General features: G+C 37.6%; 1 protein-coding gene across 3 annotated transcripts in view; it reads left to right on the top strand.

Annotated features, from left to right (window-relative positions):
• Positions 1–321: 321 nt before the first annotated feature.
• WDR70 (WD repeat domain 70) overlaps positions 322–27,675 on the top strand; it is a 143,717-nt gene continuing 116,363 nt past the window's right edge. Inside the window, exons 1-5 of one of the 3 annotated variants that reach the window (XM_030003416.2) lie at positions 322–378; positions 471–533; positions 782–865; positions 2,721–2,835; positions 7,050–7,254. In XM_030003416.2, the coding sequence (XP_029859276.1) occupies positions 357–378; positions 471–533; positions 782–865; positions 2,721–2,835; positions 7,050–7,254 (489 nt within the window). In that variant the 5' untranslated portion in view covers positions 322–356. Of the gene's footprint in view, positions 389–470; positions 534–781; positions 875–2,720; positions 2,836–7,049; positions 7,255–27,675 lie in introns of all 3 variants that reach the window. The other 2 variants (XM_030003415.2, XM_041120828.1) reach the window with 2 other exon arrangements.

Here is a 27,675-nt window from a genome sequence, read left to right as displayed (position 1 = left end):
GTCACGGCACCAAGCCTGTCAGAGTTCAAGGAGTGTCTGGACAAGGCTCTTAGTGATATGGTTTAGTGTTAGGTGGTCCTGCGAGGAGCAGGGAGCTGGGGTCGATGATCCTGATGGGTCCCTTCCAACTCGACGCACTCTGCGATTCTATGAAGATTTAGTCGAGGCCTTCCGAGCAGCGACGGGAGAACAGCACAAGGCCGGCGACGGACGGCCGAAGCCGGCAGATGAAACACGCCGCGGCCCCGGCTCGGGGAGGGGGGGACCCGCGCTGGTACAGGGGCGCCCCCAGGCGCCTCTGGCCACGCTCGGGCGCTTCCTGCCGGCGCCGGTTGTGATTCCGGGGCAGCCACAGCATGGAGCCAGCTGCGGATGGTGGTGAGCGGCGGTGCGGTGGCGGGCCGGACCCGGCCGAGCCCACCGCGCGGCCCCGGCTGACCTCCGTGGTTTTCTTTCCCTTCTCCTTGCAGACGCTGAGATGCTGGGGGGACCCGATCCGGAGCTGGCGGCCACCATGGGCTTCTCCGGATTCGGTGCGTCGCGATGCGGGCCGGGGGGTGCCGGGCGCCCGGCTGAGGGGCGCGGGGGAGGCGGGGTGGGGGTTGCTTGGGGCCGGCGGCCCTTGGTGGGGACCCCCGGGGGAGGCTGGCGGTTGGAGGTGGAAATGAAGCGGTCGTGCCTGTGACCAACACCCCCCGCCCCCCGCCTCCGGGCCTGGAGCTGCGGAGTGCCTGTGGCCAGGGTGAGTCTGTGTTGCATTCTCCTTTTTCTTCATTTTCAGGGAAGAAAGCTCGGACTTTCGACCTCGAAGCCATGTTTGAGCAAACGAGAAGAACTGCAGTGGAGAGGAGCAGGAAGGTCTTGGGTAAGAAACGCGAGTGTAGTCAGCTAATGCATTTAAAAACGTGTTTTGTTTTTCCGACTTGGGGTGGTGTTTAAAGTGGCTCAGACTAGCTGTCTAGAGAACAAAAAAGTGCAGTTTTGTTCAAGGAAGATAGTCCTAAACAGCTTGGGGCTTGATAAATAGTATAGTTATTAATTTATGTATGTTGTCTGAGTATGCAAGAGTAGTGTGTGTGTGCAAGGTTTCTGTTGTGAAGCATTGCTTACACAGACAGGAAAAAGGTGAATTTAAACGCAAGACTTCTTCCTTATTTTACCTGGCTGTGTATTTATTTTGGAAAGGAGGTTGGTACAGACAGCTTTAATTTAGAGAGAACAGAATAACAAAGAAGAAACGTGCGTCTTATACCAAACAGCAGGTTATATAGCAGCCCACAAATTTGTCTCTGTCTTCTGCTGTGCTGTGAGGGGGTAGGTTTTCAAGGTGGTAGTTTGAGAGTGGGAGATGGAGAAGATTGTATCTTTTGCTGCCTGTATCAAAGCAAACATCATTCCAAAGACGGTACTTGGGAGACACTCGTGTGTGTTCTAGAAATCCCTTTGCCAACCCAAATGTCCATGCTTTGTCCCTCCGCTTCGACAGTTTGTGCAGCATGTGTGTGGGTTTGGTTTTTATTTTTGTTTGTTTCATGTGATGCCATCACGGTTGAGCAGCTTCTATGCTACTAGATTGGGCTTAACCTGCTCTCTAAAGTGTTGCAGTTTATGAAGTTAGTAGACTTGAAGCACCTTATCATGAAGAAAGCAGTTCTGTATGAAGGACTGAGACAATTATGATGTTGGTTGTTTTTATTGTTTTGGTTCTATGCAGAACTACAAGAACAGACCTCTGTGGAGGCTCGTTGACTTTGTGGACTTTAAGACACTGTGAAATTCAAATATACAGAGGATTCCAAAACTTGATTTGGACCATTTTTTTTGCGTTGGCTGAATCTAAACACAGCAAGGTGTTCCCATGTTGGAAACCTTTTCATGTTTGATACTGTTTCAGGTTGATCTGTCCTTCCTTATGAGAGATCATTTGCTTACACCATGTTTTAGTTTAGGAGGGAAATCCAGTAAGTGGTCACAAAAACATAATGTTTTTAAGTTAAGACATCTTGAACTGCATCTTGAATGTTGCCCCTTCCCTCGACCCCCCTTCCCCCCCCGCAAAGGTTTCTAGGCTCTTGCCCAGAAAGGAAGCACAATGCATTTTGTTGCTTATAAGGTTGATCATTTTACCAAAAATGACAGAGCTTTGTATGTAATTCAGCTGTTTAACTTGGAAACAAATTTTCTGAGGATGAGGTAATGTAAGCATTTTATTTTCAGATTTCTTAAGATACACTGTTGACCTTTAGCTTTTTGGAATACCCACAATAACTTTTGGAAATGTCTTCTCTGCTATCCCAACTGTGGATAAAAAGAACTGAGATCAAAATATGTTTCCTGGTTCAGTATTTTGCAGGTGTTTGTATTTCTTTTCAGAGGAAAATGTTCCTAGCCTTGCTGCAAAATATGTTTTTCTTTTTAGTTTGGCTAACAGCGATGTTTCTTGTATAGAGAGAACAGTGTGTACAAACTAACAGCTAGAAGGTGTTTGTATTTTCCTTGTGACATTTTGTTTTTCTGAGGGATCACTGCAGTAGCAATGAAAATTTAATTTATATGGTAATCTATTTTCAGGTGAAATCCTTTATTTGCTGTTGCCTTTTCAAATATTTCATATAGGTCTGAAAATAAAGAAAATTGTTTTACTGTCCTCAGCAAGCCTCTAATTTTATTATTTTCTAAAAGTTTTGGTTATTTGTCAATTATGTGCTGTCTCTATTCAGAGGCTCGTGAAAGAGAGAAGGAAGACCAGGCTGAAAAAGAGTTTAGAAGTCCATGCACAGATTCATCAGCTTCAGCATCCAGTGCAACAGGAGCTGGATCCACATTAACGCAAAGGTACTTAGACGTGGTGGGAGATTCCATGTAACAGCTTTCTTATCTGAAGGATTTTTTTCTTGGCAGCGTGAGTGTCATCTAACTTCTGTGAACATGTCTATGTTATCTGAAGTATTTCAGTGCAAATACGGATTTTAGTTTTTTTTTTCTAATCTGTGCTTTCTTAAAGATGTGCCAATAATTTGTAAATATTGACGTTATGTATATTTAATAGTATTAATAGTTTTATTAGTAAATTAGTAACTTTGTTTAGTAAATATTGCGGTCTCCTCCCTAATCCTCTTCGGCATACTGTTTTTCTGAAGCGACAACAATGTTGTTATCTGTGGATTTTTTGAAAATATTGGGGCAAACATAATGGCTACATATGCTGACTTAATAAGGAGCTATTGTTCCCACCAGTAGATAGAATATACTTGTTCCTGCCTGCTGAAAAAGAAAGCAAAGTAGGTGGAGAGCCTCTGTGTGCACATTGTATTGAATAGAGTAGTGGTGGGGCTGAGAAAGTATTTAGTTTTGACTTCAGTCTGAAATTTACTGTCAAACTTGCCAATGTTTGTTTGTTATTGACAAACAATAAATGCTGCTGCTTTGACGGTTTGAATTCTGAGGTGCTGGGAAATCAAAAGTAGCTGAAGGTAATGGGGGCCACACAACTCCATTGCATGGCAGGGATTGTGGAGATCAGTGCACTGTAAATTTTTAGGCTTCTGTATCTACGGTAGTGGAATAACCCATACGAGACTCTAGTATACATATATATATATATCTTAGGGGCTGATAGAGCCTGTATGTGGTAAGCTGTTATGGACAAACTTGTAGTGTTTCAGACTGTGAACAAATTTCTGTTAAAAAATTTACTTTTTGGGTGTTGGTCTATGGAAATCTCAAATGAGCCGTGCACTCTCACTGAAATAACTGGTCGCACAATATACTACCCTGTAGATCCTGTGTTATGTCTTGTGCATGTGGGAAAAATATTCTGTGCTCCCAATTGCTTTTGATAATCTTAGATACCTATCTGGTGAAATAATGAAGGATCACAAGAATTTAAATGTAACGTGATTGTGTACCGTATAGGGGTGACTTCAATATAAAGAATCACTTAAAACAAATGGTACAGTGGAAAGCAGTCAGGTGATACAGAGCTTTTCCCTAATCATCTCATTTCGCTAATGGACTTGTCAGAATAGACCTTCAGGGAGTTTGTGTAAAGGAAGGTAACATATCGTTCAGTATTCTGGGTTATTAGGTAGGCTCTGGTAACTCACCAGAGTTCTGCTGATGTTAAGTTTTCTTTGTTTTTCTTTTCTGTTTTTACCAAGAATTGAGAAGGGAGGGCATGACATGAAAGGCTCTCCCGGAAGTTTTATATTTCCTTGTGAAATAGGATGTGTAGCTTAGTGCTAAAGCCAGGAAGCTACTGAAGGAGACGTGGCATTGTGACACAACCTTAATTCAGAGGAACAATCCTACAGCTGATGATTTAAGTCTGAAATACAGGACTCTCAGTACTTCTTTTCATAATGCAGATTTTAGTTACTATAAACTGATCTAATATATATAGCTTGTTCTATTCTCTGAAAATGGTGACACTTTCCTGAATATTACTTCTTTTCAATTTCCGTTATCATAGTAGCCCTCATACTAATTTTTTAGTTGCTAAAAAGGGGCTGGTCACTCCAAAAAGATGTGAAGAACAGCTACTGATTCTTTTTGCTTTTGAGCTACTTTGCTGTAGAGAAATATTTACAATTGTTATGGGACTTACATATTTACGCATAAGTATAATACTAATAATTATGCTTTGTGAAATGAAAGTATCTGATAGTATTTGGATAGTATATCCAAATGGAGTGGATGATGTGAGGAGAGTGAACACTTGGGGGGGATGTGCCCACATACTTGTACAACTCTCAGAATGTTTTTTGTTATTTCCCCTGTGTGCCAGCTGCGCTCTAATGCAGCTTTCTTTTTTTCCTCTTACAGCTTGTTTTACTTACTGAGGAGGTAATGAGGGAAAGCAAAAAACAATTCCTTACACTTCTCTGAAGCCTGGGAAAAGGGCTGGCAAACTGGTTCTTTCTTTACGGCCTCTGGTAGAGTACGACCGTAAGGCTGGAAGTTGAAGGAAACACCACTTGTTTTGTCTTTTCTGTCAGCACCACTCCCGGTTGCTGTCAGAAGGGTAGATGGGCTTTTGGTCTGGCTGCATTGGGATGGTATTACGTTTGACTTTCCTCCAGTCAGGACAGAGGATACCAGTAGCTGTAGCTGTAGGACATGGCTGTCCCTGCCAAGCTTGGAGTGTGGTGAAAAATAGCACTGCAATTCTGACCATTTCACCTGCAGAGTGATTACACTGCCCTTCAAAGTACTGGAATGTTTGATTTGATTAATTTATCCTTTCTAGCAAATGAGGGAATGATAACGATAAGTAATTAGGAAGGAAGCTAGGTATTGTTCTTTGGTGTCTATAGAAAGATCTGAAAATCTGTGACTCCAGGATTGGAAAGACCTCCTTGAATCATTATGCTGTATACATTATTCTCACTGGCAGGTACAATGTATATTTGGTTCCATTCCAAAACTAATGAAATAGTTTGGCTTTTGGGGAAAAGATATGTGGTTTGCTAGTCTGGGAACGCATACTGACTCTTAAAACACAACTCTTTTGCACGTAGTATTGTAAAGTTGTTAGTTTTGGGGATACCTAACTTGAAGAACTTTGAAGGTCCCAACCCATTCCTCACATGCTGGAAGCTTCCTTTTGGTAAAAGAATATTGATTGCCCCATTGTTGTAGAGTAAGAGAAGCTCTTTTTGTTTGAGTTAGATTTATTAGATAATCATATCCTGATCTTGGTCTTCAAATGTTTCTCATCACTATGCAAAACAAGGTTTGCATGTAGAGGTAATATCTTTTATTAGGGTAGTAAATATAGTTGGAAAAATTAGACAAGCTTTCAGGCATGCAAACACTTCTCATCACTGTAACATCTCAGGATCTTACTCGTGTTGGTTTTAGTTTGTTTTGATTTCTTCCTAAAATAGAATTTTGACTGCATATCCAACACAAATATTTGCTGTGTAACCTACTACCTGCTTGGTGTACAGCTGGTTTGGGGGGTGGAGTGGGGCTGCATTCTCTGTCACAATTACATAGTTTATAACATATTTTCTTAATCCTTTATTATGTTCTTCAACTTGTGTGTTTTTATTATAGTTATTAAGCGATAACCTAAACTTTAAACCCCCCCAATACCTCTGTAGTCTTCTTTTTTTTTCTTTGTTAAACTCTCTTTTGCAGTCTGCTCACTTAAAAACTCACATACACACTCTTAAAATACAAGCTTCTAAACCAAGTCTTGCAATTTGACCTTATCTCACTGAATCTGAAAGGAACATCTGATTTCCACTGCAAGGTATCACTGTGATGATACACTGTATCTAGTCAAAAGGCAAAGTTTTCTGGATCTCACTTTTAGACCTTCTGCCGGTTAGAGTACCGCCTAATTGATAACTACCAGCAGAGGGAGCACATTTATTTTGAATAAACTGAATGAACGTGGACTAAGTCACTCTACTTACTTTTCAGAAATTTTCCAATGCCAAAAATAATGTGTCCACACAACTGATTTGAGCAACAGCAAAATGGTAATTTAATGTGACTTTTAGAATCAAGATTTGTTACAGTATCAAATATTTGGTTGAAAGTGCCTGACTCCCTGTTATTCTTTACCAGCATTATAAAGCAAGTGCCATGCTTTGTGTCCTCACTCTGGTTGTGAGCCTGGACGACTACCGTTTTGAGTTCCACCCAGCCAACAGAGGTACAGAGCATCTGCACAAGCTGCAACTTGAAGCAGAATCCTGAAAATGCTCTATAACAATATATTATGTTGGCTTCTAGGCAATACTGAAATCCATACTAGTGACGTGGTACTGTTGTTTTTACAATCTGTCTAACTTTTTCTTTGTTTGATTTTGTCCAGTTTTTTGAACTGTCTGTGACTATGATGTTCCTTTTTTTAAAAACTTTATGTTTACAAGATGATGGTGGGCCCACACTCTGTTAATAAAAATTAATTTACGTTTTGCTGCTAATTTCAGTGTTTATAAGTGTACAACAGTGCTCAGCATCTTGTATCTGAAAGTTCCTATGGAAGTGCTGATGTTCATGAAATTTTTAATTTTTACAATTTTTCCATACAGAGAGGCAGCCTGCAGTGAAAGTGAAGATAGCTCAGATGAAGAGTTAACTGGTCCATCTGTGCAATCCCAGACTTCTGCTCAAGGTCCAGCTGAGGATACTGATGATGATGATGAAGATGATGAATTCATTGGGCCACCACTTCCACCTGGGTTCAAGGATAGTGATGACGATAATGACAATGATGATACAGAGGAGGAAGATACTGTAAGTATTTTGTTCCTCTTTAATGTTTTAATGCTTTGAGTAGACTCTTAACTTGTAAGTGTGCTCTTTCCTTTATGAATGAATTTGCAGGTGAAGTATGACTGTTGTTTGAAATGCAGGTTTTTTGTTGGTTTTGTAATGATTGTTCAATAAATGCCAGTAATTGTTTTCATTTAAAAATACCAGAATTTTTAAAAAATGTATGCATGTGAATCTCAAGGGAAATTCATCATCAACTAGTATATATTGTTTACTCTTTTTTGTCTTCACATTATGAAATAACTGTATAAATAAATATTTTATATAAATATTTTATGTAGTTTGTTTCCCAATGCATGTGTAGAATTTTTTACAAGAAAGAGGAGGTGGAGCTGGGCTTAAATCTAGGGGGAACAAATGTGCCAAAACTGTTTTGAGAAAATGAACTGTGGTAACTGAAGGCTCCTTTTTTTTCTTTTTGTTTGATTTGGTTTGTTCTTTTTCTAAATCTAAATAAGTGCCAGACTGGTTTGTCAGAGTGAATATAGGTTGTCTTTTCTATCTATGTTAAAAGCAAGAAAACCCCTAAGAGCCTAACTTGGGTATCACAGACACTCAGTTGACAAATCTTTCTCTATTTAGTTAAAAGTTTAATGGTTTGATGTTCATTCTCCAAAACTTCCTGGATTGAATATTTTGTGGCAGTGGATTTTGTATGGTGGTTTCCATGTTGTTTTGTAGCAGCAATGATAGAAGTCCTGTAAAAACAGCCTTACTTTTTTTGAACCATTCAGTAGCAGAAAAAGACTGTATGTCCTGTTGCACAAATATAGACCTAATCCTAAAAAACAAATTCCCAGGTGTCTCAAGGGTTTCTTGTAAATTCCTCTTCAGTTTTGACTAGGTATTGTTTGTTTGTTCTTTTCTTATAAAATCTCTCACCTTGCATTTTGTGAACTTTAAAACATAAGTTCAGACTACTCGTTTAAAATGAGCAAGAGGAACTTCTTAAGCAATGACATAACTGAGTTTTAGAGTAAGCCTAACCTTGTATGATCACAATTCCCGCCCCCCCTCCCAGGGGATAAGTGATGGGAAATTCTGATACCTTAGGGTTTTTTGTTATTTTGTCTGATGAACTTGATTCACTGTTGCCTATGGATTTCTTTCATTATCAAACTGCACATTTTAGTGCAATATCTCCTGTGATCTCATCTGTACCCCCAATATGACTTGTTCTGTCTTAGGGAACCAAGCGGATAAATCCCAAACTTTCCTTGAGAATGTTGTAAGCCTTATATGACTTACTATTGATCTGTATCAGGAATTCTCTTAACTTTCAGCTGTTATGGCACTGTGGAGTGAGTCCATATTCCTGAGGGTGTCATAGACTCAGCAGATTTCAGCTGCTGTGGATCATGTCATGTTGAAGTCACTACTTCTTTTCTGCTAATTTTCATCTGTTGTCCCGTCTCAAGTCTGTTTGTTCATACATTTTTCAACTCACAGTAAAATCTTAAAATGCAGTGCTTTATCAAGAAATTTTTTTCAAACATGAATCTCTGCAACAGATAATCAGAAAAATAGTTCCTGTCCTGAAAAGTGCTTACATTTATTGATGCTGAAGGAAATGTTTGGTCCTGTTCAGTTTTGTCTCTAAATACTTTCCAAACTATTTCAGTATCATCCAGAGTGTTAGTGTGTACACAGATTTTGGTGAGCCCAGATGCTGGTCATTTTGGAAAGCACAATGTATTACACAAAGAACAGCAACTTCTGAAAGTACCTATTAATAGCTGCTAATTTTGTGCATGTATGCACTAGGAAGTGGTAAATCTCAAAAATGCGTGCTTGCTTTGCACAGGTGTTTTGTTCTTTCTTTGGGGTCTCATCAGAATGCCCTCCTAAATCACAGCTCTCCCTAGTTGTCCCCATTTCTCTTCCCAGAAAAAAACCAATCTTTTGCTCTGCTGTCAGCACTTCTGAAGCTGGTAACAGCCTTATAGCACTGGATAATTGAAGCCACACAGAGAGAAACAACCAGGCTTGGGAATCAAGTCCTGCCAGGTATCTTTAATCTTTGGGAGAGTAAAAGTTCTCCAAGATGCTCAAAGGATTTCAGTGTATATGACACTGAAATAGAACAGTGTAAACTTGAAATCATGTTATATCCTGGCAACTAAACCCAAGGTTACGCCTCATGTCTGCTAATATTTCATTGAAGTATTGCACAAGCCTTTGCATCAGAAATCTTGTGTAGATATTCATCCTGATCTTTTCTACACAGACTTTAATGTTCATTGCTCTGTTTCTGTTATGTCCTTCCTTATTTTCTTAAGCAACAGAGGTTTGAAAACACCAGAACTAGGTGAAGTTCTTAGGGAAGTAATATTTCTGTGGAATGCCTTCTTGTCGGGGTCTTAAGGAATTAAGTTGATTTCTAAACTGAGTATGTCCAGATTGTTCTTCTTGACAATTAAGAGAATTTTGCATGTGTTGGAAAATCATAGAGAATTTTGCTCAAAACCCACACATCAGATTAGCTAAACAATGGTCATTCATCTTGTATACCTAAATTTTTCTTGTAACTCATGCCAGAAATTGCTTGAGTTTTCTTTTGCAAATGAAAATTGATACAAGTAGCTTGTGGTTTGATCATAATTTTTTTGTAAGACTGGATTAGAATTTGGGAATACTTTTCCCTCGGTTCCATGGTCTGTTACAGACATCACTTTCTGCAGTTAGCAAAAAGCAGTATATATTTAGCCTGCTGTAATTCCATTCTGAAATGAAAAATATATATACTTTGCAATTAAGTGTGTTGGCAATGGTCTTGCCTACTTACACTGAACTAGCAAAATTATTCAGTTGTGTCGAATAAAGTTTCACCACATTGGTCAAGTAAACTGTAATGGAAGTACACTAAATATTCAACATCTGTTTTATTGTATCATCAGAGGAAGGCTGGCATCCTTTGACATCTCTCTTGTTGAGTAATTTTAGTTGAGTAATTTTATTAGGTTCACATGAATCAAGAGTCCTATACCTACTACTGTTCCAGTTTATGGTATAATCATCTCTTTCATCTCAGTAGTGAGTGCTATATGGATGCCTAAACGTAATCATGTTCAAACTATAGATTAGTGCCAAGTTGTAGCAGACTCTTTCATTTATTCATATTTATGGAATAAATGAGGTGTTGTAGGAGAAAGTAGCTAAATCCTGAGCACTCATTTATGTAGCATAGCAGTGTGGGAGAACAGTATTATTTAATGATGGAGAAATTGCAGGAAGATGGTAAAGTGGTAAAACTGTGTATATTTTTTGAGGCAATATGTATGTTCGACAGAACAGGGTAAGGCTTTTAGTAGTAGAGGTAGCTTATGAAGAGAAGAGGGGGTTATCAGCAATGTAATAGAAAATATCTATTTCTTTTTAATCCCTCTGTGCTATAGCGTGCTGTGTACCTATTTTCTGTTGTTCTCAATTGAAGACGGCTTCACCTTAAAGCTTTATGCACTGGAATCTCTAAAATTATACATATAAATAATTTTGTAAAAAACAACTGGATTGTTACTTTAACTTGATGTCTGTCATGTGCAAACGAGCTATGGATTTTTTAAAAAAATTTTATGTAATTGCTTTTATGCCTGTCAGATTTATGGATTCTGGGCACTGATAATAATTTATTTTCATTATCTCCCTCCAAAGGGCAGTGGGCATCTTGTTTAACGAAACTTTTGCTTTAATTCTGTAAAGTTCTCTAGAATGCCAAAGGGAAAACAATGTGTGGGAACAGCTGATCTTAACTTCAGCCTGTCTTTCTCAGCAGTCACTTTGTTTGCTGGTTGACTGTTTTAATTTCTAGCCAGATTCTGGTATTAATTTTTTATTTATATGTATTTGAATAATGCTAAACTGGCTTGATAAAGTGGAGTTACTGGAAACCAGAATTAAAAGACCCCAGTGAAAAGTTTCAGACAGAAAAGTAACTTGCAGACTGGCGTGATTTAAGTTTGTCTGAACTTAAGACAATAGTTACAAAACAGTCTAGAATAGATTCGGTTGAGAATAAGCAGAGCAGCAGAAATATGAGACTTGTGGGTTTTCAGTCTAAACAGTTAATTTATAACGGGGAAGATTTTGTGTCAGCATGGATGCCAGAGGCCTTTGGGGTCTAGAGCCTCCCCTTACTGCTGCTCATGAACTCAGTTATTTTCTTTCCTGTGAAGGGAATCAGGAAGCAGCTGTGCTTTCCTGATTTCCTGTTGATCGATTGGTGATCACAGTATGATCGTGTAAGCCCCAAGGAGGGCAGGTGTTGCTGTTATGAGAACTCTGTGATTCCTTTTTCTTCCTTGTACATCAGGCTGTGGTTGGTACGCATGGGGGCAGAATTGAGAGAGGAGAAACGGAAAGCTCCATTGAATAATTCTTTTGTTGTGTTTCTAGATGTACCGTGACACTGTCTCTCTTTTGTTATCGTATTTTGCTGCTGAAGTAACTTCTTTAAAAACATAAGTATCTCTATTTTTGACCCTGAAGTAAACAAATTTTTTTTTAATAGTTATATGAGTTGCAGCTCTGTAATATGAAGTCTTGTGAACTTTGTGTAACAGATAAAATGCATCAAAATACTGGCTTTGCCCTGGTAGCTTGCCACTGTTTCTCAAGCCTGACTTTAGATGTGATTTTTATTACAGGAACATTGTTTTTCCACTATTGCTTGTTCAGTTGTTTTTGCTTTCTTATGAAAGACTGTCAATAGAGACATTTGTCAGAATTGCTTGCTATGAGGTTAGCATCTTTTGAGTCTAGGGTTGGCCCAGGACTGCCCAGCTCACATTTGGTATTTTACTGAATAATCATCAGGTGGAAGGAGTAGCTGGTGGTTATCTTTGATGGGAATTTTTCATGCCTTATTGGTGTTTTTACAGGAAAATGAGTAACAGCAGTTAATTGCTGAATGTTTTGAATCAGCACTGTTAGTTTTTGAATATTACACATTTCTGTAATTTACATTTACATGTGATAAAAACTGAACATAAATTTTTGAGGAGAGCCATAGATATTGTATTACATATGTGACTTCTGACCTGAGTTACTTTTTTCTCTGAGTTTTTTTGTAAGTTCATTTTATATACTCAAGTCTTTGTGGTAGCTGTTGTAAAGCATTTTTCTATGTTTGATTAAATTCTGTGTTAATATTGATGGTAGTTACATTTAACAAGTAAATATTTAGATTTAATCACTTACTCATTTAGTATAATTCACCTCCATTTGTGCCAGAATTGATGATTCTTAACAAGGCACAATATGCTTCTAAGTACTTACACAAGTATTTTGCAGTGCTTGTTTTGTAGTAGTGGAAGGAATACTGCTGTATCAAGTATATTTTAAGGACAATAGGTACACTTGGTATCAATTCCCTCTGATATTTTTCTCTTGTTATAGTTTTCCTTTTTATATGAAAGACTTGCATTAATTTGGGGAGTGTGGAAAATGGTACGAAGAGTTGTTTAGTTGAATTGTGATCAGTGCTTTTCTGTAGTGCTTTTTCTGCTAATGGTGTAAAAACCTGGTTGGATTGTCAGTGCCAGTTTTTCACATGGTTGTAAGCTGAGAGGGGAGGGAGGAAGCAGAGCTTCTCCTGTAGTCTGAAGCTTTTCAGGTTTGGTTTCTATCCTGAAAAGTACGCCTTCTGGAAAACTTGAAGAAAATCTTTTTGTTTCCAAGCTGGGATGTTTTAAAAGGAAAATGGCTCATTTTTCAGAGGGCACATTCCTAACAAGGGCAATATTTCATGTGGTAAATTTTGAGGTTGGGACATATAGTAGTCTTTGCCAGCTTTTTTGCCCTAGCAAGATGCACTGGGACTGTATCTCCTGTTTGTGCACTCAAAATCTGGCTGGAGGGGGACAGGAGACCAGCCAAAGCTGTCACTTTAGGGTTGGTGGGTGGACAGCTTTAAATCTAGGACATAAGCATTTTTCAAGGTAATGGATGACACCTATTAAAAGACAGTAGAAAGAAATTGTGTATTTATTAATATTGTCTTCTATATGTCATTAGAAAATGTGCTGAGATCTTTAACAGAACTTAATGGAGTGCTAGCATCTTGTGACACTTTTCCTCACTTGAAGCAACAGGTATAGAGGTGGTTGTTGAAAGAATTTGCCGGGTGGATTTGCAAGGCTTTATCTTCTGTCTGGAGCCTAGTAACAGTTGATTCCTCTTTGGAATGGAGAACTATTTCTGCCTGCAGTACCAAAGGGATACTAATCATGTTGTAATTATGTCCCTGAAACAAGTACAGCCTTGGGCCTCTCCAAGGCTATACTCTGATTTAGGCATATTTCCAAAGTGATAGCGTAGCCGTATTCCAAGTTTTAGAATTGTTTTGAGGCAATTTTAAATTTTTGCAGAGGTTTAATAGGACATACCAGTAATACCCATTCAGAATGGAAGAAAGCCATTTCCTGCTGATTTAGTTGGAGAATTTAAGTAGACTGTAATTGCTTCAATTAGAATTTGGCTATGGTACCAGGCTAAAATCATGGTGGTATAAACATAAATAAATGTTATGGGAATTTTTAGTCAGCCTAAGGAGTTATAACATTTAGGCTGAGGATTGTCTGTCCTGGTAACTGCTGAATCTTGTTTACCCAGTCATATTTCATTTTTTCTAAAGAAGAAAAAGTTAAGTGAGCTGAACAAAGCAATTTTTGGGTGCGCAATACAGACAGAAAAGTGTGGGTTGCCAGATGAGAGGCATTATTTTTTAACTAACTCTAGTCATTGATACATTGATGAAAAATAGGTAGCAATTACCGCTGCTTTCAATTTCCTTTTGTGTTAATTGGGAGAAAAATACTTTTCTCATATATGTGCATAATGCGTTCTTAGCTCTTGACATTATGTCTGCTGTAAAAATCGGGAAAACGTATTTTCTTTATATTAAACTTGGAACAAGTACTGGAATTTTTGTTAAGGATCATTGATATGGTTACTGGTATTGCAAAGAATGAGAAAGATTATCTCAAAAGGGAGTTAGAAAGGATTCTCAAGCTTCACAAAAATTAAAAGAAGGCACAATCAAACCCATAAATTTTGTATAATGATGCTCAGTGTAAGAATGTGAGAGAATCAGTCAGAAGCTGGAAGGGAAGGAACACTTAATGTTAGAATCTGAGAGCATAATATTGACAATGCACAAGAGGAAGCTAACAGGGTAATTTCCTTAGGGAATGTTTGCCTTTCATAAAAAGGAATGGGGTATTTGCTCCTTCCCTTTCCAAACCGATGCCCCAGAGTTCATGATTACCAGTTGTCCCCAGAGAAAACAAAGGTACTTAAAAGATCTCTATCAATTTTGCAGAGCATAGTAAGACTTCTCTGCTGTATATCATGCCATGCCTTTTTGGTGGCATGATATTGATTTTGATTAATTAGTAATATGACTGAATATAAGAAGTTATAGAATGTTTCCTTTACAGATAGATACTTAGTCTTATGGGTTTGTTTCTAGAAATATTTTGTGAGAAAATTAATAGGCATATATTTGCTGACTTCAAGGTACTTAGAGAGAGGTGACTTCAGTAATATTAAATAAAATGTAATATAGAACATAATTATCATTACTACTGTCCTTTTTAACAGAGTTTAGAGATCTACTTACGTCCTGTTTTTATTCTTTGCCAGCTCTGTTAGAGACCCTTTATCAGGTCAGCCTGACTTGATGGAGCCTGTAGAAGGCTTCTTTAGGAGCTGCTGGTACCACTTCTGTATTTGGAAAGGGAGCTGCGAAAAGTGATGCAAAGTGATCTTCATCTCTGGGACAGATACACTGTGGCTGTAGAGCTCCCACACTTGAAACATGGGATCCTCATGCTCATCTCTCCTGAGACCCTTGGTTTCTTTATAGCCAGAAGATTTTGTGGAAGCTAATGTCCTCTACTGACCTTACAGGGACAGTAGAAATGTCAGGGTTTTTTTTTCTGCCAGGTATGTTTGAGGCATGGGTAACCTTGAGGCTGTACAGTTCTGTGACCCACCTCTTCAAACAAAAAATTCCAAGTCTTTCTAAGTACATATTCTACATTTGTATCTCACTCACAAGACCGTACTTTCAATACAGTATTATTTAACAAGGATATGTAGTTGGAAATCTTAGGAAATTCCATTCATACAATGGTATATGAACATCTGATCCTAAATATTACTTTCCTTACTTCCAGTAGAAGTTGGGATCTTTGGATGTGAAGAGACTAAAATGAATTTATTCTTTGGGACCCTAAAACGCTTACACAGTCAGAAGAAAGTGATGACTACCTTCTTACATGATGCTTTTGTTGGCAATTGCAACAAATTTCCAATGTGCTTTTATAAAGAAGCACAAATACTGTATTGTTTCTGTCAGTGTTAGAATATATAAAATATTTCTAAATTTGGAAAGGAAGCTAACAGCAATATTAACACTGTATTCAACACTGTTGGTATCAATGTGGAATACATAAACAGAAGATGGTAGATTTTTTTTGTATCTGGCATGTGAATGTTACCTTTTGAAAAAGTTGTTCATGCTCTAAACAGAATAATGAGAAATACAGGTGTAGAGAACTCTTGCTTGAATGAAGAGGAGAATAAAGTGGATGATAACAAGTATTTGAAATATTTATGGTGGGGATGATTAAATAATTTAGAAGAGCTATATTTGAAGGAAGAGTCTAAGGGACATGCAGTTACAATTCCTTTCCAAAACAAGTCTTCACAGGATTTTCAATTAACAAATGATTTATATTAAACTGTTGGAACTGCAGACTGCTCCAGCAGTATCCTTGGAGAGCAATTATGTTGACTTTTGGAATGTCTGCTGTTTGTTTAAAAGATGGCTTTGGATTTTTATGAATGTGAGACTACCACATATAATGTTTTACAACTGCTGCAATGGCATCTCTTGTTTGCAGGTGGGCACTTAACAATATACGGGGACTATACATACTTGATGCTAACACTATCCAGATCGCACAACAATCATACTGAACTTCCTTCTGTTACTCCTGCTTATCTTTTTTTGTATTTTAATACCTAATACCATTGTTTTCAAATTACTAGGTTCTTGAATAGTATTTTGCTAAGTTACCTTGTCTACTATTTATAAATGTTTATTTGATGCATCATTGTCACTGAGGATTGATAAATGTTCATATAACCAAATGTTATGGGAATTAGTTACAAAATTTTTCTGATTTCCTTTGATAAACCAAAAGAATTACTTTCTCTAAAGGCACTGAAGAATCATGAAGAATCATTCATATGAATTTTTATTAACCATCCCCTTTCATAGTCCAGTTGTGAAGGTTTTAAAATGTGTTTAAAGGTCTTAGTTGGATTCCAGTGAATGCACTTGTTGCTTTTTTGTAAGCTATTTATTCCTTTATCTGTTAGAACTATTTTATTTTAACTTTGAAAATTATCAGTTTTACATCTGTTGTTTTTGTAGAAAAACTTTTTTGTAATGTCTCAAAGAATACCTGCTTAATGAGAGATAAGGTAGAAGAAAACTGAAAAAGAAGCCTTTAAGATCTTGTGTCTCTTTATATGAGCACCCTAGTGTAGTCAGGTGAGTTTGACGTAGTTTTCAAGTAAAACATTACTTTGTAAAGCAGAAGTTATTTTCATATCATAAGCATCATGTGCAAGAATAGTGAAAAGGTAATAAATTATGTAACCTTTACTTCCCAATATAAAAAAAATAGTTCAGATAGGACCTTTGTGCAGTAGGGATTCGGAGCTTTCTGTTAATTTTTCTAAAATAGGGCTTGATGCACTTAACTGATAAATAGCTATCTCATGCAGCTCAGGTTCATTATTTAAGGTTGGAGGATTAGATCCTTTTCCATGTAAATACTTGTGTTGACTTCATTGGGACTACAGTCATGGACTTCCAGTTTGTAAGTGGGACTGAGTATGCATTATTGGTGGAACTACTAGCATTGTACCTTTGCTTTTACACTATTGATGAGACAGAAGATACAGACAAAACATAGTTTGCTACTAACAAAAAGGTGATTTGTGACTTCCATTTTTATTTCGAGGTTTAATTAATTTACCAGTGTTTAGTAAATAAAAATGTATGTTATTTTGCAGCAAAGTGTGCTCTCAAGGTGCCAACAGGCGTTCATGTAGCTGAGCTGTCTTCTGTGTGTCTGTGTGAGAGCAGTGATGGACTCCCCAAATAGCCACTGTATTCTGGGCAGCGTGGGACAGCACTGAGCTCTGCACAGGGTAGCTACAAAGTGAGCACACTGCAGGGACATGGGCAGGTTGTTCATTCTCTGCTGTTGTGACTGCACTGCAGTTTATATACGAGTTACCTAGCTGGTACACAAGTTTAAGTTTGTCTATGTGAGATGCAGTCAAGGTTTGACTTAAAAAAAATTTTCTATTTCTTTGATACACCATAACCTAAATATTGCCAGCTAACATCGGGGTTGTTTTTTTTTTTTTTTTTGTTTTCCCCCAAAATTGCACTAGGGGGCAGTGAAAACATCTTAGAGGCATACCAGCCTTCCTGGGACTCCTATTCGTCTTGCATAGTTCCTGCAGCCCATTTCAGCAACTGGAACCAGTTTTCAGAGTAAATAGTACTATATAAAGATTTTGATTGGGATTATTTACATACGTGGAATTCATTGCAGTGAGCATGTGTACATTCTCGTACCTTTCACCATTGTCTTGGTGAAACACAAGGTCTTAAATAAGATTGGACTTAGTCATGGTGACCCTTTTACATACAGAGGCCTCACAGGTCATCTTTCATATATTAATGAGTGTGAATGCAGGAAATAAATCCTGAAAGAGCTGTAGAAATTAGGAGTAGAACTTACTTTCCTATGCATGACCAAAACTTTTGTCATGGAAAAACTGGTTTTGAAGAGTTAAAATATTCAATTAATTAATTCAGAACTTATCTGGAATTAAAGCATAAGCTAGAGTTCTCACTAAAAAGTGAGTTGTTTGCATGGAAATGCTAGAAAGGTTGGCTTGTTTAAGTCAAGTGTTTCACAAATATCACAATATAGGTGGTATTTCCCTAACACTTACTGTATGGTGTGTATTTGTAGATTAATTCAGGTGTCACAAAGAGCTGAGGACCTTTATTAGAGTTGCAGTGTCCTATGCCTGCCTCTACTATCTTACATGAATTAGCTGTGCTCCTCCTATCATGTACTACAGGCAAGCCATAGGACTTAGTACTTTTTTTTTAATTTGAAGAGGGAGACAAAAAAAAATTAAAATACTTCTTTATGTTATACATATAGCCTTTTTCCCTCCTGTTAAAAAATGGAATTGTCAACTTTGGAAGATTAGTTGGAGGATGGAGAAGTTGCTTAGGATTTATGCAGCAGCCCACATCTTTAAAAGTAGTGGGAAAATACAGAAGAATTTTTAACAGAGGCTTCCCATGTCCAATTTATTTTTCTTTTATTTCAATTTATTAAACAAAATATGAAAGGTCTTTTGACTGAGTTTGACTATATAGCTTTTGCATATTGGAGTACTTCATTCTTTGTTTCCTTGTACAGGAGGAAAAATCTGTCCTGTGGCCAAAATGTAGTCAGTCTGTGTGATACCAAGTATGTATGTAATGTGTGTGTGACTTTGTATTGATCACATGTAAAATGGATCAGGCCCACATACTACATCTTATCCAGTGCAATATTAGAAAACAGAGGGATGTGGGCCAGAGTAAGACACCCTTCTTTTCCAAGTTTAGCCAGGTGACTAAGAATTACTCACTATGTTCACTGTTTACCTGTTGGGTCTTGGGAAAACAATGATGATGCTAAATCTCCAAAGTTTCAGTGACAAAATCTCATGGCAGGACAAATGCAAGCATAGTAAAAAAGGGGCTGTAATTAGTACACTTCTGTTGCTGTGTCGTATGACTCAGCATTTTCTCATTAGTCAAAGTTAACGAGAGGGACTTAAAGCCTCCTTGACCCCTCAGTGTACAGCTGTGCTAGTCTATGCCTGTTCTGAAATACCAGAAAGGAAAGTAATAAAAGATGTTAGTTTTCTTGGAATACACAGAGATTATTTTGCTGTTAGTCATTGTCTCCAAAAGACAACTACCAAAAATGGGTGACATATTTTCTGCATGTTATTGAGCCTTTGTGTCCGGGCCTACTTTGAAGCCTGCCTTTATATTTACTGCAGGAGTAGGTGTCTTGCTTGCAAAGGTTGCGGTTGTGCTATACTTGTGCAGGCACCAAGGAAATTTTGTAAAAATGCTGGGTTGACAGGACTGAAAGAGCCAAATTAGGAGTAAAAAATCAGATTTCATTCAAAAAATAAACTATCTATAAATATGATAGCTGATGCAGACGGTTCAATTGAAAAGGCAAATCATGTCAGCATTAGATTGCAAGATGAATTTGCAATTCTTTGGGGGATGTGAACTCTCATTCTTCATATCAGGAATATTCTAAGCAGACTGGGAAAACAGTGATTAATTCTTAAACTTTTGAACTGTGTCTGAATGGCAGCAATTATGGCACTTGAAACAATTCTTCAGCCTTTCAGAATTTTAGTCCACAATTTTCAAACTGGAATCTTTCAAGGTTTTGGTTAAGATAGAGTGTAACATAGATTTATATATATCAAGAACTTGCTAGACCTCACTTAAAATATAAATTGGGGTGAGAAGGATCATAGCTCATAGAATAATTACTGGTTGTTTCTCAAGTCGGTAATCTTCCAAGTTTCACGCATCATCTGGATTTACAGAGATTTATCTGCCTTTTCCTGACCAACCTGTTACTTAGGGTGTCTTGGAACATGCTGTTCTCTGCAAAGAAAGCAAACTTACGTATCAGGCTATAAACACAACTGTAGGGATCAGCTGGCTTTCAGTGCTACCAGATTAGTAATCTTTTTCAGTACAAATAGTCAGTGTATGTCTTTTGCAAAGCAAATGTCATGATGTAACTGCTTTTGTTGTCTTAAATATAAGAATAAATGTATTTCTCAAGGACATTCCTTCTTCAAGTACATTAATTGTATTACTACCTTTTCCACTGAGTACCAAAAATACCAGGAATGGAAATTCAGAAGAAAAAATAACTATCTTAATCATCCTCAGTGGCTAAAAATTGCATACACCTATTTTAAAAGACCACTGTGACACAGAGTGCTGAATCATTTTACAGACAACCCCTTCTTGTACTAGTTTTAAGTCTTGGTCTTTGTGAGCATTCTGTGCCTTAAGACCATCAAAAAAATAAACTGGTTTTTAACTCCATTAATTTCTCCTGTGGAAAATATTAAAATTCTGGAGAAGATGTGCGAGTTGCTTTTTTTTATATTACTTGTGTATTCTTCATATGTTTACTTTTCCTCAGGTTTTCCCTGCCTTGTTTAGACAGCATACACGGATGTGCAGGTACACGAGGTGAAATGTTGGGTCACATAGAAGTGTGCGATAATTTTGTGACTGACTTCACTAGATGGAAGTATGTGTGTCACCCAGCATTAAATCCTAGAAATAACGATGCCAGAGTAAACCTCACAGCATATCTCGATAGAAAATAGTTTAAAAATTCTGACATAGATCTCTTTTCTGCCAGTGATATAGTAACTTGTTTTAATGACTTCATTTGTTTTAAATTGGAATTTATTACCTTTCTTTTCACAAAGTCCTTCAGAGTTGTTCCTCTTCTATGATTAAATGCTGCCTTATCTAGCAGTTTCCTTGGTGAGGGCAGCCAGTTGTTTTGAGGCTTTTGTTTTGTTTTTTCTCTGCGACAGACCTGTACTATGTCGTAATTGATATTTCTTCCTATGGTGCCTTATAGGGGTCAGACATCCTGTTGATCCTCTGTGTCCCCTTCCTGCTTGTATCCCTGTCTCTGGTGACTACATGTCACTTTTTTCTCCTTTCTGAAAAGGAATCTCTGAAAAATAGGTTTTTGAAATATCAAATAAATGTTTATATTTGTATTGTTATTGTGCAAACCTATAAGTAATAGAGTAATAAAGGAAGTTTCTGCATTTAGCAGCTGCAATTTCAAGGGCAGATCTGTTCAGTTATCTCTAAATTAATGGTATAAATAGTACCAGGCTTAGTTCAGTTGCTGTCCATAAAATATTTTTCTTAGGAAAGGCAATTATGATACATTGAATAGACAGTGAATTTATGAGAAGGCCCAATGGTAGTTTTCTGTGATTTCCTGAAGTCTTGTAGTCCAAATAAGAAACTGCAATCAGTGTTTGAATGCAGAATGAGCAGTAGTCAACTAATTCACTGCATTTTCAGCAAAAATATTAACTCCCCAGAGTAAGATGAATGTTGCTAAATCTAAATGAGTTATAACTACACTATTGATAATGCTACTTTAAGTCAGCATCTGCCCAAATCACATGGCAGTTATGAAAACTAGTCCTATCCTGTGAAAAAATAATAGTTGTCAGCTGTAGTTTTAATTCTATGTAGTTTAATGCAATTTGCATTAGTTTACCTCTTGGGAGTTGTCTCATAGTATAGGAAGTGATGGAAGCTGCAACCCTGTCTGATACTTCTAGGGAGTAACCTCATCATGGACTCTGCAACCAAGTTTGAGTGGGTGGCAGAATATCAGAGAAATAACCCAACTTCTCTGGCTGATTAGCAGAAAATTTTGTGTCTGGCTGCATCCTGAAGTACTGTATACAGTCAGATTTATGATAGCAGACGTTTTATAATACGGATCATACACAGCAGTTAAATGATACAGAGGTGAATTAGGCAAGTAAGAATCAGTAATATGAGAAAACACTTAACAGTACAGTAGGTCAGTGGGGTAAGAACAGAGTGTGGATCTTCTGCTGTTTATGAGGGAGGGAGGTGTCAGAAGAAGAGTTAGCATTACTCTGAAAAGTATGGAGAGAAAAAAATAAAAAAGTCGTGGGATTGCGAAGATTCATGTTTCCTTCTGACTGTTATGTATGTATCAAACCTACTTGCTTTCTAAGTACAGTAAGAAAATTTTTTGTCTGGAGCCAACCTTGGCACTTCCTGTTTGTTCACCTTTTTGGAATAGTAGTTAGTGATACAATTTTTCTTTGGAGCATTTTAAACCTAATTTATATGTAGGCAAGAAAGTATCTTTAAGCTATGTTTTCTCTGATGGTTGCATAACTGCTAATGTAATTGGCTCACTTTCAGAACTAAATTGAGCAGGAGAACTTCCTAACAACTGGGTTTGGTTCCAAGCTTTTTGTACATATTGCAGTTTTTGCAGACAGAAAAATTAAATCAGGAGTGGCTGAGGCACAGATAGTCTAAAAGAAGGATTATTGGTAGTTTTAGGCTTGCTTTGTTAGGAAATATGTCTTGCAGGCCAGGGGCTGATTACGAGAATCCAAACACATGTGCAGAATGTTTGTATTTGAAATAAGATGAATAAATAATATTTAATTTATCTTTAATCTGTAACCACTCATCTCTCACCAAAGAAAACAACATAGCTTTAGATGTCATAGGTTTTTTGAAAACACTGTGTGGCAGCCCCTGATAATACACTGCCTGACTTTGCTCTGTGCCATTGTTCTTGCTGAAAAGGCATGGAGGAGAAGCTCTGAGGCACACTGACAATAATCTCTCATCTTGGCACTTTTACAATGAGCAGGGATTACTGTGTAAACGTTAGGCTTAACATACCATACCTTGTTGTAATTACAAGTTCTAAGGAGGTCATCTCAGGTCTTTCATACATTGGGGTAGATGGGTTAAATTGCATGCAGTTCACAATATAGCTTATGTGTTATTTGAGTTCTTTAAGTGGAAGTTTGTAAGCAAGACTATCACTTGAACAGTAATTATAATCTCAGAGCAAATATCTAGGCTTATGAAAAATTCCAGTGTCTTAGCCAGAACTTCCCCACTCCCTTCATTGTGCAAAATTTTGACAGTGCAATGTGTATCTACCCTGTGCCTGTCAGTATTAATAGATACTTCTAAGCTCTTGATACCCACAACCAACTGCAAAAAACTATTTATATGCATTTGCTCACTCTTGCTAGCTTGTTCCCTCACCTATGTTCCACCCTACGGGATTTGTTCGGTATCATAGTCACTGTGAGGATTTAAGAATGCATGAACAGCTTATGGTGGGTTTTAATAATTTTTGTACATGTTTGTGTCAAACTGATGATTGTGTTTTAAAAGCAGGATTCTTTTTCTTTCTCCAATTTCTTATTTCTGTATTACACTGAAATTCCAAGGGCAGGTGGTTCACAGGTAGGAGCAGGTTACCATCAGTGTCGGGGTTTTCCCATTTTAATAGATTGCCCTATACAGTGGTTTCTGAAATAACTGGTTTATGAAGGGACACTTCACCTAAATAAAGTGTCCCGGTAGGAATTTCTCCCTGTCTGTAGAGGTTTATCCGGATCTTGTGAGAGGAACCTGAAGACAAGAGGATGCCATCATTCTCTACTCCAAGATCCATTTTTGCTAAATCAGACTGGATATTACCTGTGGTAGCCAGATGAAGTGGGGATCCAAAGTATCTGAATGTATGATACAGAAGACAAGGTAAACTTAAAAAGCAAGCATGTAAAGAAAAGTGCCTTCAAGTGATCTGTACTTTGCACTTTATCTGTAAACAGAATAATGGCATTGAAAAACTCAAGGCAAAACAATTTGTTTTGTAAGCTTATCTACTGGCCATTTTGTGTGGCTCCCCAGAGGTGAAATGTAAATTGTTAAAAGGCCTGAGAAACAGTCAAGCCCAGGACATCAGTAGGTGTTGTGTGACATAGCATTAGTTTCAGAACTAAACCATGTCACTTCATGGGTCACATGTCCAAGGAGGATGTCAAACACAAGGTTAATGTGAAGAATTCAGGTCTACAGAACAAATTCCAGAAACAGGAGTTAAATTCTGCCTGAGCCCAGCAAACTATGCAAAATTAGGAATCCTTGTTTTGGCTTCCTTATTAGTTGTCTGGAAAATGTCCATAGCAGGGAATTTGAACAAATCTGAGCAAAAATTCTTGGACTGGATTTGGTTCAGATTATTTTATGGGTTCTACGTTCCTTCCCACCACTTCAACTTTTCCTGTGGAAAGCCAGCAAGTATTTATAAGCTCTCTGTTTCTCTCATGCTTATTGTTGGCTTATTTTATACTTTTGTTTCTCTTTTGATAGAATAGCAAGTTGGACCTATGTTTAAGTGCTTGCTTGTTACAGGGGAAGAAGAGAGGGTTTTCTTAGCTTCCTTATATATGGAAACAGTAGTTATGGAATTGTGCACTCCCTGGTAACTTCACCAATCAGTGAACCAGGAGGCATGAAATACCACAGATCTATTTTCCCAACAATTGCAAGATTTAACTTGTAATATGAGCATTATACACAAAGCTCTTTTTTTTTTTTCCTAATGTGTTATTTTGTTTGTTTGTTTTTACTTTGTTTTGTAAATGAGCTTGTAAGGAACTTAGGGTATCTCAAAGTATGACATAGCTGAGGAATGGGATGCCATTCAGAGCATCCTGGACAGGCTCGAGAAGTAGGCCCTTGTTGAACCTCATGAGGTTCTACAAGGCCAAGTGCAGGGTCCTGCACCTGGGTCGGGGCAACCCCCAGTATCAATACAGGTTGGGGGATGAAGGGATTGAGAGTAGCCCTGTGGAGAAGGGCTTGGGGGTACTGGTGGATGAAAAACTGGACATGAGCTAGCATTGTGCGCTCACAGCCCAGAAAGACAACTGTATCCTGGGCTGCATGAAAAGAAGTATGGCCAGCAGGTTGTGGGAGGTGATTCTTCTCTTCTTCTCTGCTCTGGTGAGACCCCACCTGGAGTACTGCGTTCAGCTCTGGAATCAGTCCTCAGTACCTGGCAACATTCAATGTCAGGTTGGACAGGGCTCTGAGCAACCTGATCTAGTTGAAGATGTCCCTGCTCATTGCAGGGGTTGAACTAGATGACCTCTAAAGGTCCCTTCCAACCCAAACTTATTATATCGTTTTATATTAATAACAGGCATTAATAATGGCTTCTGGCTTGATAGAATCTGAGCCCCTCAAATGCATGAACAAACCTACCATTCTTATTAATGTATCATTGTGGCACACCTGCAAGATGGGACTTTTTATCCCATTTAAGACGTGATACTTAGACAGACAAGCAACTGTCTTACTGACAATCTCACAGCAGATATGTAGTAGATATGCAGTCTGAAACCTGGCGTTCCTTCTGTCTTTGGACTATGCTTTTCTTTCCTGACTTCAAAAGAAAGTAATTGTAGAGCATGATCTGAACATCCGAAATTGTCATCTTTGGACTATATAAGTGTGAGTTAAAAATATATTGTTAACTATCTATTATGACAAAGTTGAAGATGCATGTTGCTATTAAGTCATTTCAGCTAAATTAACAAGGTTATTATGTACAGGGTTAATAATGACTTAATTTGAATCATATAATCCAAACTTAAAATTTAGATTGTAAAAGGAAGAAGACTTTCCTGGTAACTCAAGTAGTCTTTGTATAGTATAGAGTATCTGCAATAGCTCCTTGGGGAGAAGATTAAGAAGCTGATTGAATAATTTAAGGAAAGATCTCATAGGATGTATCTAATATTCTACATTTTCTAACAGTTACAGAATAAGAAAAATATACGAGGTCTTAACATAATGTCAGTAAAAGTCTGTGAAATGAGGCATTTCAGTAAGGCATTATTATGTTCTTGAATTTTTGCCTTCTTTCTTGATGGACACAGCTAAAATTTTATGTATTGTCTAGACAATGAATCTTTATCTTAGTCTGGGTGAAAAAGTGAAAGCATTGCTTCTGTGTGCTTTTTATAACTCGGGCTCCTTGAGGAATGACTATAATAAGCGTTGGATGTGACATGTGGGCATCATTCCACTGGAAAATGTGTTGGGGTCTTTACTCTGTTCCTGTATAACCCACAACTGAGCAATACTGAATAATAGTTGTTTAATTGCTATGTGGAAATCAATGGCGCTCTGTTTAGTTGTGTGTCTTGTCAGATTTACTTGTAATCACTTGGAATTTTCAGACTACATTACGTGTATAGAAATCAGTATTTTTGATACAGTATGCTGGAAGAATCTCAACATTTATAGATACTATAGTAAGGCATCATATAAATGCATAGAAGAGAAATGTTTTATAATTCTTGGGTGCAACTTTTAAAAATGATGGGTTTTATGATTAAAAATAAAACCAAGATATTCACACTGGCTGTGATTTTTAACCTAGTGCTTAGTATTTGCCCTGAACATTTTGAAAACTATTTGCAGTGTCATTGGGTATTACAACAACTTTAACAATATGTGATACATCATCTGGCCATAATGCACTACCTTCTGGCATAAGCTTTAGTTAAAGGAGTATACCTGAGGGAAGCGTGGAGAAAGGTGTGTTTCCTCCTAGCATGGACCTCACGTGTGTACAATACAAATGTATCTTTTCCTCTTTCCAGATGCATAAAGTCACTTAGCAATTTATTCTCATGTCACATTACATAAAACTGTGCTGTTCTAAGACAGCTTAAATGTTAATGTTTTGAAGGTAATTTATGGGTGGCATGGGAGAATTAGTAATCGAAACAGTGATAGAATTGGAACCAGCTGTGGGAGCTAGATAGGAAATTGTCCTTCCTTCCTGCAGTAACTTAGGCATGCTGTAATTTTTAACCCCCACCCCCTACCTTCACACTGTGGTTGTAGATCTTCTTTGCATGACTAACTGATGATTCCCCGCTCCCCCCCCCTGCCCTGAGTTTTAATTCCTTATCCTAATTGATCAGTAAGTTTGTAGACAGCTGGAATATTTGTCACTAAGTGGGACGGTATACAGAAATTTGTGTCTCTCTTAAGATCCTGGAGTAAACATTTGAGTGAACACCTTTTTACAATCACAGTTGGAGAACTGTTGAAAACTGTAGTCTGTGGACAGCTCTCTCTCTAGAGATGTGATTGTTTAGTTTTGCTGACTGTAGTGAGTTTGCTGAGAATAACAGGATCCCTGAGGAATTTGAAGAACTTCACCAACATTGCTGAATAAAACCTTGTAGCAGATTCCTTATGATAGATATTATTTATTCAAATTTTTCAGGTGAGAAAACTGGGGTATGCAGAAATGAAATGAATTGCACAAAGTCAAAGGTCAAGGATTGGTCTACACCAATGGTGTATTGTTTTAATTTTGTTTATTAAAACATGTATAATTTAAAAGGCATAGCTCACTAATAAGTTTGAAGTTAAATTGATATAGAGGTTCTTATTCGTATTGTCTTAATGCTTATGAAATTCAATGTTAACATGATCACCAGAAGTCTTAAAGTGAATATCAGGCTCTTTTTTGATGAGAGGAAAAATGCATTTTATTTTAATTGTTTTAAACTCCATGTCTGTTTCAGACAGTG

This window comes from Aquila chrysaetos, chromosome Z, assembly GCF_900496995.4.
Source record: "Aquila chrysaetos chrysaetos chromosome Z, bAquChr1.4, whole genome shotgun sequence".
NCBI lineage: Eukaryota > Metazoa > Chordata > Aves > Accipitriformes > Accipitridae > Aquila > Aquila chrysaetos.
The sequence above is the reverse complement of the archived record's forward strand: the minus strand, read 5'-3'. Positions and strand labels throughout refer to the sequence as shown.